Here is a 13635-nt window from a genome sequence, read left to right as displayed (position 1 = left end):
AAAGCCCTAAATAAATATAAGGGATTATTTATTATTGTAATTACTGTCATGGCTGTGGAGGGCAAGGGCCATTGCTCCCCAAGGGGGAGGAAGGTCTTAGTTTCAAGGATAAAAGCGCTGCTGGGTTTGGTAAAGGTGAGAAGCAATCAGGAAGATGAAGAGCGGAAAGCTTCGTCCATAAAAGCGCCTGTCAGATCAATCCATTAGAGACGCAGGCTGTGTGTGAGCAGGAGCCACTGAGCCCGAAGCCTGTGTCTGCGGAGAGCTCTGCAGTGGCCGTGAGAACAGTAACAGGGAGAGACACTCTAAAAAGGTCTGCACATGTGGCATGTGCTGTTCCAGCGGGCACACCATATTCCTCCACCAAAGGAAAGAGGCAACCAATTACGTCTGCTTATTATATACATCTATATTGCCACAATTTCTAAAACCACTCATATTGCCTGATGCACACCTACACTTTTTAGTCTTCCCTATGAGGATTTCCTCACCTATTCTAATCCTCACTGTCTCTTCTCTGAACTCTTAGAATATCAAATGTCTTTCAATGAACATTTACTTTTAAAATCCTGAAAAACTGGGGCACCTGCGTGGCTCAGTTGGTTAAGCATTTGACTTCAGCTCAGGTCATGATCTCACGGTTCGTGGGATTAAGCTCCACATCAGGCTCTGTGCTGACAGTGTGGAACCTGCTTGGGATTCTCTCTCTTCCTCTCTCTCTGCCCCTCCCCTGCTCATGCATGCTCTCTCTGTCTCAAAATAAATAAACATTAAAAAAAAATAAATAAAATCCTTAAAAACTGTTTCACCTGGGTTTATGCTGTCTCAACTAGGTTAGGAACACTCAGACATTTTTGTCACCCACAGGGTCTGTGCTCAAAATGTGAATGCTGAAAATGTGTATAAAATCAATTTAAGACTTGGGATACCTAACTCAGTAGCCCATGGAAGGACCATACTGGAGGAATACCAGATTCCAGAAGAACTGAAGAATTTCAGAATTGAAAGTTTCATCTGATCCAATCACCTATTTTCCCAGTGCTAAAATCCTTGCCACAATGTCCCTGCCATGTATTTACCCAAAGTAGGTTAAAACACCTCCAGCAATAGGGAACTTGGCTGGATCTCTAAACAGCTCTTTCATCTTTGGAATATTCTGACTCACAGAAATATATCTTTCTATGACCTTATCTCTCCTCTGCATAAAAACCCTTTATATATTTGAAAACAGCATTAAGACTTCAAGGGGTTGCTTGGGTTCATGCCATGCCTCTCCACTTTCTCCAACCACATCTCACATGGACTTTCTTTTTCTTTTTTGTAAGTCCCTTCACCTTTCTCTTTACTTTTCTCTGAATGTGCCCTGATTTAGCTTCCTCAAGCCATGGAGCCCCAGACTGAATGCCCAGTGTATCAAGTCTGATTAGCAGAGTTTAGAGCTGGACTATACCTCTCTTGTTCTCGACACTGCATATCTATTCATGCAGCCTGAGATCACATTAACTTTTCTTGGCAGCCACATCACAGTTGATGAATGCTGAACCCATTTGTCAACTAAAACCTCTAAATCTTAAGTCTGTGTGATTGTTTTTCTTTTAAAGATGGTGCTACTAAATCATATCTCTTCCACCTTGTGTTTCTGTCACTGGCTTTTTGGACACCAGAACAAGAGCTCGGATGTAATTCTGTTAGATTCAGTCCATCTTTCCAGGCTGACATTATCTTAATATATCCCAACTGGTCATCTAGTGTACTCAATGACCTTCCAAGCTTTGTTGATATTTAAAAATTTCAGTCATAATGTAAGCTAAATAATATGTTGGTTTTGACAATTTAATTCATCTGAGAGTTATTCAGAAGAGTGTTTCTAATATAAAAACTGCTGTTTTTATATTATAGTATTATAGTAAAATAATTGTATTATAGTAAAAATAATATACTAGTAAGGTATCTACTTTTTGGAACCTATTAACCTTTGCTTTGTAGCCAAAAACATGATCAATGTTTGCATAACTTCCATGAGGAGAATGTGTATTCTACTGTGAGGTGCACAGCTCTACATTTATCTCTTAAATTAAGCTTGCTGGTTGACAGTTTTAAATATTTTACATACATATTGTACTTTTTGCCTAATGTATCAAATCCTAGATAAGTTTGTTAAAGTCCTCTAAAGTCTGTTTTTATCAAATTTTCTGTTTTTCTAAAAGTTTTTGCCTTATCTATTTTGCTGCTATGTTGTTTGATGCATAAAAGTTTATATCTGTTGTATCTTCTTTGTGGATGGAACTTTTTTTATTACTACAAAATATTCTTCCTTATCTCCCTTTGTTTTTGCCATTGGTAAAAATATTGAAAGAGACAAGGGCAGCAATCTGGAATAGAGCTCTCTGAGCTATTAATAACTTGTGGGCATAAATATCCAGTTTATCTTCTATTAGTCATCCTTAAAACACTCCCCAACAACCCAGTGTTTATTTAATTATCCCCTGTCTGCTATCTGTGCCTAGTCATTTTGAGCTACAGGGGGAGGAGGGACAGAGAATAGGGAGATGAAAGGAAAGGAAGAGAAAGAGACATGAAGTCTCAGTGAGACAGAGAAATAAATGTAGGAAGAAGGCAGCAAAGGAGTCATGAGCACCAATATTTATTCTTGCTTTCTTGCTCTTTCTGTATAATGGCTGGATAGTGCCTCTAGCATATTCCAGTGTAGTCTAGGTTATAATCCCTCTGCTGACAGCTATGGTTGTCTCAGAATTCATTAGACCCAGAGTAAAAAGGCTGTGGTTCAAATCCTGATTTTGATATCTACAAGCTTCCTGGCCTTGGATAAGTCACATATCCTCAGAGGGCCTGAGGTTTTCTGTATCTGGAAAATCAGATGGTTAATACCTACTTTATAGAGAAGTTGTGAGGTTTAAATAAGATAATGCATGTGGAATTATTTAGCACAATAGGGAGCAGATAGTATGCATTTAATACATTCTAAGTAAATGAGTTCTCTGATTCTCCAGGGGTTTTTGACACCCTTTTGAGAGCTGCTGCTTTCTAATTCCTTCAAATTTCAGCCAAGGGGCAAGTAGAGACTGAAGGGGAATGATGCAGCAACAGGGGTGTAAGAGAATAGGGCAACATCGGGGAACAGAAGACTTGGGGAAGGACAAGACCTGAGGTGGCTCAGGAGAGAAGACAAAGCATGGAAGGAGGGAGACATCAACATTAAGTACTCGTTAAGCCCTTTGTAAAGTAACACTCTAGGTAAAATAATTTAGACTTATGGAATGGGCTCTGTACACCAGGACTTTAGCATCTAAGAACACCAAGTCCGACGCTAACGTGGCATAGAGGAAAGGAACGGAAGAAGAAGCCACATACTGTGGAGTAGACCCCACCCTGCTATGCCTTCCTGGGCTCTGGCTGATAATAACTCTGTGACCAGAGAGCCCTTCCTGGAAGGAAGTGGACAAAGTCCCTTACTCTAGTAGTGTGGAGGATGACAGAGTTCTCTGGGAACAAGTTAAGAGGGGCTGAGTCCAGAAAAGGGAGATTTTCAACTGTGAAGGGAAGAAGCAACAATTATATACTGAGGATACCATAGGGCATGATGGATATGAAAGAATGAGTCCTAGTGAAAGCCAGGATGAAAAGCCCAGGTCCAGCATAGTGGGCAGAATGCCACCCAGGGTGTCTAACTGTAGAAGATGCCCCTTGTCTAAAGGAGGCCCTTAAGCGTGTGTGTGCATGTACACATGTGCGTGATATTGAAGATTTAGGGTGGGATGTGGGGGAAGGAAGTAGGGGTGAGGATTATAGTAATTCTCATGTAAGTACAAGGCTTAGGTTCAGAGAGACCTTTACAGATTATTTGCAGGGAATTGGAAGGTGAGATGTAGTTAGCAATTAACTTACCCTGCCAGGTTCCCACAGGGACTGTGAAAATTAATTAACCTTCACAAAGTGATTTGCACACTGAGAGTTAAGGTACCACACTGGAGGAAAGCATTAATACTCAGCACCACTGGGGTTCCAGCTAATGACACACGGGCCAAGGCCTTCCTACTATAGAATACTGCTGGTCAAAATATCTCTTTCCCGTTCCCTCGTTCCTTTTTGCCTGCACTTAGGAACAGAATCCCTTCAGATTTCAGAGGGTCTCAGAAAGTCATCTGGTTAACCTTCTAGATTCTAGGCAGGAGGTGCTGAAATCATTTCAGGAAAAAGGTAGCTTCTTCTTTCCCTAAATGGTGTAGCCTTGACCTTGGACAAATGGCATTTTTCTACACTTTCAATAAATTTCAGAATCTTGAACTCAAGGCAGAACTTAGAAATGCCTCTGGCCTTGGAGATTAACCATTCTGATTTCATGTGTCTCCATGTGGGCGGGCAGTGGTCTGATCAGTATGTCTCTTAGTTTGCACAATCTGGTGAAAGGCAGATGTGAAGAGAGGAAGAATCCCCTTCCCCATCATAGACTGAGCTTAACATGAAGAAAATGAGGGTCAAAGCAAGGAAGTAACCTGTCTGTGGGCATCTGGATAGTCCAGGTCTGAGTACAGGGGAGAAGCCAGGCCTTGAGTCCCAGTCTCCTGTTCCATCCATGACACCACAGTGTCTTCCCAAGCATCCTGAGTGTCTACACTGGTAACTCCATACATTTGTGCTCAGGATCATCAACAATCCAAATCCCATCTGGAGTCTTTCGATTGTAGAGTGAGTGTGAACCAGAGTAGGTGCCCCATCAGGGCTGGAGAAGACCAAGATCACCAGAAGGGCCTGACCCTTTTTCCCATGTCTCCCACCCATCTCCCCCATGTGTAATGAGTACAGAGTGAAGATCCTGGGCCGGAAAATTCTCAAGGAGTCTGCTATTTGCCAGAGAAGAAAATGGAAGCACGTTCAGGCTCAGCCTACTTAGTGGCTGGGATGAGAAAGGTACATGAGGGATTCAGGCTCACCGCTGCCCCCTGCCACCTGCTTCAGGCAGCTGCAGTCTCCAGACAGCAAAGAGAATTCTTACCAGAAAAATCTTTAGAGTCTCTCTCAGTCTCTCTAACTGCCTCCCTCTCTCTGTCTCTGTGTCTGTCTCTGTGTCTGTCTGTCTCTGTCACGCACACGCGCGCACACACACACACACACACACACGACTGGAGTGGAGCTGAATGAGGGGAAAACATCAGAATTTGTACAAAATTCTACAGGCTCTATAATCGCCAATTGGATTTTCAAGATGGATGGTTTCTCCCTAATTAGATTCTCCTGCCTTGTATAAACCAACTTTGCTGCTTTATCCCATCCTATAAAGCAACCCATTCTTGATTAGTCAGGTTTACAAATCATGCCCAGGGTGTACACAGAGCACAAACAGTCCTCACCTTTCAATCTGCTCTCGGATAAAAATGTGCTTCTGCCTCAGATAATAATATACCAATAAAAAACATGTGCCTGACGAAGCCATAGCATCATTAGCTAGAGCCCTCACCAAAAACTTATCTTCACCTTAAGAAAGAGACTAAAATCCCAGACTGGAAGGGCACCCTGGATCGTGCTTTTTGCAGACTGATACATTTTGGAAAAATGTAGAGACTAGAGCAGCATTTTGTCTTTTTTATTTATTTATTTATTTATTTATTTATTTATTTATTATTATTTTTTTTAATTTTTTTTTCAACGTTTTTTATTTATTTTTGGGACAGAGAGAGACAGAGCATGAACGGGGGAGGGGCAGAGAGAGAGGGAGACACAGAATCGGAAACAGGCTCCAGGCTCCGAGCCATCAGCCCAGAGCCTGACGCGGGGCTCGAACTCACGGACCGCGAGATCGTGACCTGGCTGAAGTCGGACGCTTAACCGACTGCGCCACCCAGGCGCCCCTAGAGCAGCATTTTTTCAAAGTGCTGGGGCACCTGAGTGGCTCAGTTGGTTAAGTGTCTGACTCCGGCTCAGGTCATGATCTCACGGTTCGTGGGTTCAAGCCCCATGTCGGGCTCTGTGCTGACAGCTCAGAGCCTGAAGCCTGTTTCAGATTCTATGTCTCCCTCTCTCTCTGTCCCTCCCTTGCTTGCACACGTGCTCTCTCTCTCTCTCTCTCAAAAATAAAATAAACACTAAAAAAAAAAAAATTCAAAGTGTGGTGTGTAGCCTGCGTGCATCAGAACCACTGGGATGTATGCTAAGATGAACATTCTTGGGCTCCCTCCCCAAGACATACTGATCTAAACTCTCTGGGGGAGAGACCTAAGAATCTACCTTTAACCAAGATCCTCTTGTAATTCCGAAGCAAGCTAACATTGGAGAACCATGCAGATAAAGTCCTTCACAGATGGAATGCAAGGGCCACCCACCATATATATGCTGCAGTATTTGCTGCCATATCTGGAGGCAAGGCCAAGGAAACAATGACCCCCTCTTCCCCCAGAGACTCTCATGTCCCTGAAGCTTCATATCATAGAATCCCAGTTCTCAGGCTTATGTCAGAGCAGCAGGTATCATAGCCGAGACTGTCAGGCTATGAGACACATTCCCTCCTGGTCTGAACACTGTCCCAGAGCCCAGGGCAATCACTCTGGACAGAAAGTGCTTAGAGAATGGCTGGGCAGGGGATGCAACTTAAGGGCCCCCATGCCCTCAAGAAACTGCATGAGGCCTGACTCAGTTGGATGAGAAAGACTGTACAGATGAGGAACTGATTCCAATGTGGCCCTGGCGGGTGCTGATAAGTTTGTCAAAGCCAAGTGTGGTCCACCAGTGATGTGAAATAGGCAGCCTGGGTGGCCTTCCAGGCTACTGAGCTGCAGACGACTGAGTAAGCAGAGCACAGCCACGACCTGCCTTTGATCTAGAAAGCACTTTTCTTCCAAGAGTTCAAAGCACTCTCCAGACACCACCTAATTCATCCTTACCCTCAGCCTCAGGATTAGATCCTGGTAAGGGGCCAATCAAGTCCATGCATCCAGCAGATTCCAACCCTGGTCAAAAGTCAGAATTCCTAAGGATACTTTTTAAATGCAGACTTCGAGCCCCCAACCCAGCCCAAATAAATCAGACTTTCCTGGGGTGGGGCCTTAATTTCCACTAGTGATTCTGGCAAAAGGTCTGAATCTATTGCTGCCTCTAGACAGTATCGCTCTTCATCCCCTGGAAAGCTGAAGCTTCCCCCCGCCCCACAAAAAAAAAGGTGATTGGGAAGATGCTTTCCATGGCAAAACACTTCATAATTCTGATAGTCAGAAGTTCTTCCGAAGCCTAAGCCATATTAATCACGCTAAATGTGAAGTTCTCTGAACTTCTGTGCAGTGGACCAAGGAGCGTGGCTCCATTCGTCTGGCCTCCACTTCCTAAGAGAGATGTGGAGGCTCCTGTAGGTTCTGAAGTTCAACAGGAGAACTGGGCTTTGGCCCCAGGTTTGTGCATTTGACCATGTCCCCACCTTGCCCCATGGGCGGTGGCTTCTTCCCAGTGAACACGCAAGAGAGTCGAACATTGTATCAAAGATCTGACTCAAGCTCCACTCCAAGGGACAAGGGGTGAGAGACTGAGTGCTCCCAGACTTGCCTTTTTCCCCTATTCCCAATATACAGATTGTAAAAACAATCCAGGGCAGTGAGGTAAGGAGGGCCCCTGGTCTCCTGACACCAGCTCTCAGGAGCTTTCCCTAGGCGCTCAGGCCAGCTGCACAGCCCTCCCTCCCAGAAGCCAGAGCAGACCTGGTTCACTCACTACAGCAGAACTGAATCCCTGAGGGACATGACTCAGCCTGGGGAGCTGGGACAGGACCCTCCCCCCGCCTCCACCAGTCAGTCCCATGTTCTCTGGGCTCCACAGGAGGGATAAACAAGGTGTGTGGTTTGGAAAAGGAGGAGGAAGCAAAAGCCTCTGCTGCCTATGTCAGCGCTGTCTAGGGTTTCAACGGTACGAATTCTCTGGTTGGCTTTGTTGCGGAATTTTTATGAGCATGAGCTCGACCTTATCAGTGCGATCACAAACTCCTCAAGATGAGGACTCTGTGTTCTATTTGCCTAACTCAGAGCCTGGCACAGAGTAAGTGCTTGTTAAGGCGAGCTACGAGGACACCCTGTGTCCTGGGTGCCTAGCCTGGGGGGGGAGGGGACACACAGTGGCAATGACTTGAGCCATGTCTGGGACAGGCGTTCGTTGACCTTGTGGAGGCAACATGTTATACCCCACACTGAAAAACCAGCTGCGGAGGAGACTGGGAGGGGTTCAGACCGTCCTCAGGATCCCCCCAACTCCAGCCTGAATCAGGCCATTCCGAGAGCTTCCATTCTCCCCCCTCACTGATGCCTAGACATGCCCCTCCCGCACACATCCCCAAACCTCCAAATTCATCTCCTCAATGATGTCTCAGAATCACTTAACCTCACCCTGGGCTATTCGTCAAGCCTCCCATTGAAATAGTCTATACGTTATCGGGATTTCCTGTTTACTTGTTTGACAGCTGAGCTGCAAGAGCCCCTGTAGATCAGCTGCTTCAGTCACAACCCAGAAGCCCTGATGTGATCAACCTTTCTGGTTTCTTTAACAGAAGACAAGAGAATAAAAGAGGCTCTAATAGAGAATATCAGAGTACATCACATGCAGGAAGCATGAGCTCCATTTCAGGAAATGTTCAGTTACCCACACACAGAAGTGTATGCGAGTTGCAAAGTCAAATGCATTTCTTCTGGTGACTCACAATCACAAAAAGCCTGAAAAACACCACACCTATTTTCTCATGTCACCAGGGAGGACACCGACACACAGAGAGATAAAGCAAGCTGCCCAAGGTCACACGGCTGGTCAGTGGCAGTGCCTGGGCAAGAGCTTGGATTTCTCCTGAGAGATTTTAGTGCTCTGCTCACTACAGCCTGCGGTCTCTGGTTCTGCACCCAGAGAACACCCCTGAGGTGGGCTAGGGAGCTCCAGGGACCCCTAATCCTACCACAGCTCTCCAGCCAGGAGGGGGCTTCCATCAGCTGACCCAGGGCAGATGCACCTGGGAGGGATAATCCACTGGAACCTTTGGCTGAGCTAGTTCTGCACATGCAGCCAAGAGTGACCTTGGCTTTCATCTCAAGAACTCTTTAATAGTCATTAAATGAGGGCAAAAGCACTAAACGAGGTCACTTTAAGATGAATGTGAGGGCTAACCAGCTCTGAAACAAGTCAAGAGCGCTGCCCTCTCCCAGTGGGAGTGCAGGCCAGCAGAGAAGCATCCTACAGTGAAGATTCCAGGCCATGACCTGGGTCGCTGCCTGCCCATTCAGGCTGTGACTCCTCTCACCTTCCTTAGAGAAAAGAGCACCCTCTTCTCTGGGAGGCACCACCTGACTTTTTCTGTGGCTCCTCAGGGTGAGCAACACTGGGGTCAGAGGAAAGTGGGGTTGCAGGGAGAGTCAGAAACTAAAACAGCCCCTTATTTTACTGGTGAGAAAACCATAGCTCAGAGAGACCAAAAGATTTGAGCAAGGTCACAGAGCTAGCTGGTTGGAGAGCCACACATGACTTCAATCCAGAGCTCCTGATTCCCAGCTCCCCACTTCTCAGATCCACACACAAAGCATCTGGGTATCTTGTTACAATGCAGAATCAGTAGGGTTGGTGTGAGACCTGAGGTTCTGCATCCCAAAGAAAGTTCTAGGTGATGCCAATGCTACTGGCTGTATACCATGTTGTCTGGAAGGGTAAAAGGATTTTTAAACCTCACCACTGGTCATATCCAGGCTCAAACTCTTCACTTTAACCAGGCAAATCCTCTAATACTGACAAACATACTTATTTAAAATGATAAGTATTATTATTTTAACATCCTTTGAATACTTATTATGTGCCAGTATTTTATTATCATCCCTATCTTACACATAAGGAAGCTGAGACTCAGAGAAGTTAAGTAACTTAGCCTGAGTCACACAGCTATTAAGGAGCAAAGCCAAGATGCAAACTCAGATCTGCTTGAGTCACAGCTTAATCAGCTAAAAACTATATGGAAGTATACTTTCAACCCTTCTTTTCTCTGAGCCTTGGGGCCTCTGCCCAGAATATTCATAACACTCCTCCAGCCAAACTGTGCTTTCCCGGGTATTACTTGGCCACAATTTTTTCATAACTCAGGCTCTTAAAGGTCCTTTTTTCCAGACCTGTGTATACCCGTTGGACCCCAACAAGTAATTTTTAGAGTTGATCTGGGGGTGACACAAGATGCAAAGGAGTTCAGGGCAATGTGTGGATAACTGATCTACACAGTAAGACACAGGCATGTGGTGGTCTCTTTCTAAATCAGGGGCTTGCGTGCTTTCCCCAAGGCCATGTCAGTAGAGACTCTGAAGCCCCGCCCCCAGGGCGTGGTGCTAGGCACCAGGAGCTTCGCAAGGAGGGGCCTGTGGTCTGCATTAGGACTGTTGAGGCTGCCCATGCCATAGGAGCGATTTCTGGGCAGGGACAAGAGCATGTGCAGTCACCCGGAGGACCACTTCAGTGCTGCCCAAACCCAGACCGGTACTTTGGCCACATCTTCAGGGTTAGGAACCATTCTTGGTTACACCAGGCTTCACAAAATGTGAGCTCACTGCTGTAACGTACACTTGATGAGTAGGGACAAGTGTGGTACCCCAATGGCACACCATTCTCACAGGTGGACGAGCATTTATGTGGCCCCATGGCTGTGGCACAAGGCTGACTCAGGTTGGCTTCAGGTTCATGCTGGGATGCTTTCTCCAAGAAAAGTGGGAGCACTAGAAACCACTAGTTACTGCAGAGGCCCTGGTGGCCAGGAGGTGGCAGGAGAGATGTGAGGGTGTGATGCTCCCGACAGTGGTCAGGATGGTACTCAGTGGGACCAAGGGCAGGTCTAGAGCTGGGGGGGGCAGGGGGGGGCGGGGAGAGCCAGGCTGTGGAACCCTCCCTGTGAAGTCTCAGGGGCCAGGCTATCTCACCCTGAATGCTGGCCCTGCCACTTACAAGCTGTATGTCCTGGGGCCTGTCATTCACCTTTCAGTACCTCGATTTCCATATCTATAAAGTGTGAGTAACAGTGAATAGTCCAGGGGACACCTGGGTGGCTCAGTCAGTTAAGCATCTGACTCTTGATTTCAGCTTAGGCCATGATGTCACAGTTTGTGGGATCGAGCCCTGCGTGGGGCTCTGTGCTGACAGTGAGGAGCCTGCTTAGAATTCTCTCTCTCCCTCTCTCTCTGCCCCTCCCCTGCTCTCTCAGTCTCCACCCCTCCCCCAGTCACTTATGCTCTCTCTCTCTCAAAATAAATAAATGCACTTGAAAAAAATACAGTGAATGGTCCAAATGAGGTGGTGTGCATATTTAAAATAGTGCCTAGCATATGTTGAGGGCCTGATAAAAGTGCGCAAGGGCTTGACAGTATCTATATATCACGGCCGCCATAGGGCCTGGGCCCCACTCTGGCAGACAGTGACAAGGAGGCTTCACGGAATATGAGAAAGCGCACCTTCTGCTTCTGTTTGCCACACATAGGAACAGAGAATGGCTGAGGCTGGGTACTCACTTTTTCAGGGCGCACTCCAGTTCATTCTTCTCTTCATGAGCTTCCTGGAGCTGAGAGAAGGTCCTGGTCAGGAAGTCCTCGAAATTGGACAGTAAGTGAGGCTCGTCCTTCTTCAGCTGCAGCCAGACTTGCTTGATATCACTTTCACTGCGACAGAAAGGGGGACACTGATGTCAGAGCATGCAAACACTGAGCTTCCCAGATGTGAAAGTGACAGCCAGAACACCGTTGTCATGATCATGACAGGAGTGGCTAGCATGTATTGAGTGCCTCCTGTATGCTAGGTACTCTATGTACATCGGCCTATTTGACCCTCACAGTAACCTACCAGGCTGGTGCTCTACTACCCCCGGAAGAGGGTGAGGTGATCTGTCTCAGATCACTCAGCTGATGAATGACAGGGTCAAGAGTCAAACTCGGGCTGTCTGGCTTCTCTCCTCGCCTCCTTAACCGCACCCTCCACTGCTTCCACGCTCTGGTTTTCCCCAGGGGCTGGTGGTGCTGACTGTGCAAGGCCACGTGCTGGGAGCATCTCAGAATGTCAGGAAGAGGAGAGAGGACAGGAGCCTGGTGCATGTGAGGACAAACGCCATGGAGCTAAAGGAGAGAGCCTGTCGCCCCAGGAAGGACGGTCCTCACAGCTGAGAGGTAAAGACATGCCATCTGATGGATGGCAGAAAGCAATTGTCACTGAGGGGAATGGAGGAGAATATGCAGCACCCCACTGGGGCCTGGTGGCACCAGGAATGAGCGACAGGAGAAAGGAAGGGAAGGTGCAAATCTGCAGGATGTGTGTGCACACAGGGCAAGACAAGTAGAAAGTTGGCAGGGACGCAGGCAGGCAGAGAGACAAAGACACAGAGTGACATGTCCAGAGCCACTGCCACCCCCACTGCCCCTGGCTAAGAGGCACACAGGGCAGGTGTGCACTGGAGAGCAGGAGAGACTCACAGGGCCACACTGATCAGTGACGGGAGGACGGAGGCAGTGGCGCACCCTGCGGACCATGCTCTCCCTCTCTGGAGAAACAGCCGACCATCAAACTGAGCCAGAACAGCGGTCCGACCTGTAACCCATGAAATTCTAAAACCACCATGATCTGAGGGGAGCTACAACCAGGAACCCTCAGGATAAAGAATAAGATCCTTTGTTCTTGTGTAACAAGTGCTATATTTGAGAAGCTTGCCTGAGAAGTGACATTTGAAGGGTGCCTGGGTGGCTCAGTTAGTGAAGAATCTGACTTTGGCTCAGGTCATGATCTCGTGGCTCATGGGTTCAAGCCCCGCGTCAGGCTCTGTGCTGACAGCTTAGAGCCTGGAGCCGGCTATGGATTCTGTCTCCCTCTCTCTCTGCCCCTCCCCTGTTCACACTCTCTCTCTCAAAAATAAATAAACATTAAATTTTTTTAATGTTTAAAAAACAAGTGACATTTGACAGTGCATGTTAGCCATGTGCCTGGGGCACAGATATGGGACAGCCAATCGGCTAGAGCCTCCAGTAAGATTTGCAGACCCACACGACCCTCTTCCAAAGCTCTTTGAACCACTTACTCATGGCCACATCACTCCCTTCCAGATTTCTGGAGAAGGGACAAATCTGTCAATTCTTGATGAAAAATAAGCCAAGGCCCTTAAACTGCCAAATCACTCAGCCAACTGGACAACTGTGAAAAGCTGGGAGTCCAGACATCCAGCCTACTGCTTCTGCTCCTGGTGGAAGGGGCTAGGGGTGCAGGGCTAGAAGAGACCCTGGGAGGTCAGCTGACCCATCTGCCTGCTTCCAGAACAACACACAAGCTATTCTGGAGCGTGAAATCTTGGAAGACCTCTGAAGTCTTCACAGCCTCCTCTGTTTCCTCATCTGGGGCCCCGTGGTCTTGACACCCCCCTCATGTGGCAACACGAGCCTTCTGCCTTTTGTTTAGCTTCCACGGGGATGGAAGGTGCTGGCCACTGTCTACTACATATCAATTTCTGCGACCACTGTGGAAACCCTCCCTTGAGCCTTCCCAGGATGCCTCATGCTGGCTCAGTTCTGCATTGGCCTCTGACATGAGCCCTCGGGGTAATATTGGGTAGACTGTTTTGAGAGCCTGGCCAGGAAGGGGGCTTCCCCAGAAGGAATG

At 47.2% G+C, this 13635-nt stretch overlaps 1 protein-coding gene across 3 annotated transcripts in view; it reads right to left on the bottom strand.

The window, feature by feature from the left end:
- CRACR2A (calcium release activated channel regulator 2A) overlaps window positions 1-13635 on the bottom strand; it is a 130743-nt gene that overhangs the window by 48085 nt on the left and 69023 nt on the right. For all 3 annotated transcript variants that reach the window (XM_019464815.2, XM_019464816.2, XM_053895048.1), the window contains one exon: window positions 11511-11657. In XM_019464815.2, coding sequence (XP_019320360.2) covers window positions 11511-11657 — 147 coding nt within the window. The remainder of the gene's footprint in view (window positions 1-11510; window positions 11658-13635) is intronic.

Source organism: Panthera pardus, unplaced genomic scaffold (genome assembly GCF_024362965.1).
Source record: "Panthera pardus isolate Hobbes unplaced genomic scaffold, ASM2436296v1 HiC_scaffold_6, whole genome shotgun sequence".
Lineage (NCBI taxonomy): Eukaryota > Metazoa > Chordata > Mammalia > Carnivora > Felidae > Panthera > Panthera pardus.
This window is presented reverse-complemented; position numbering and strand designations above follow the sequence as displayed.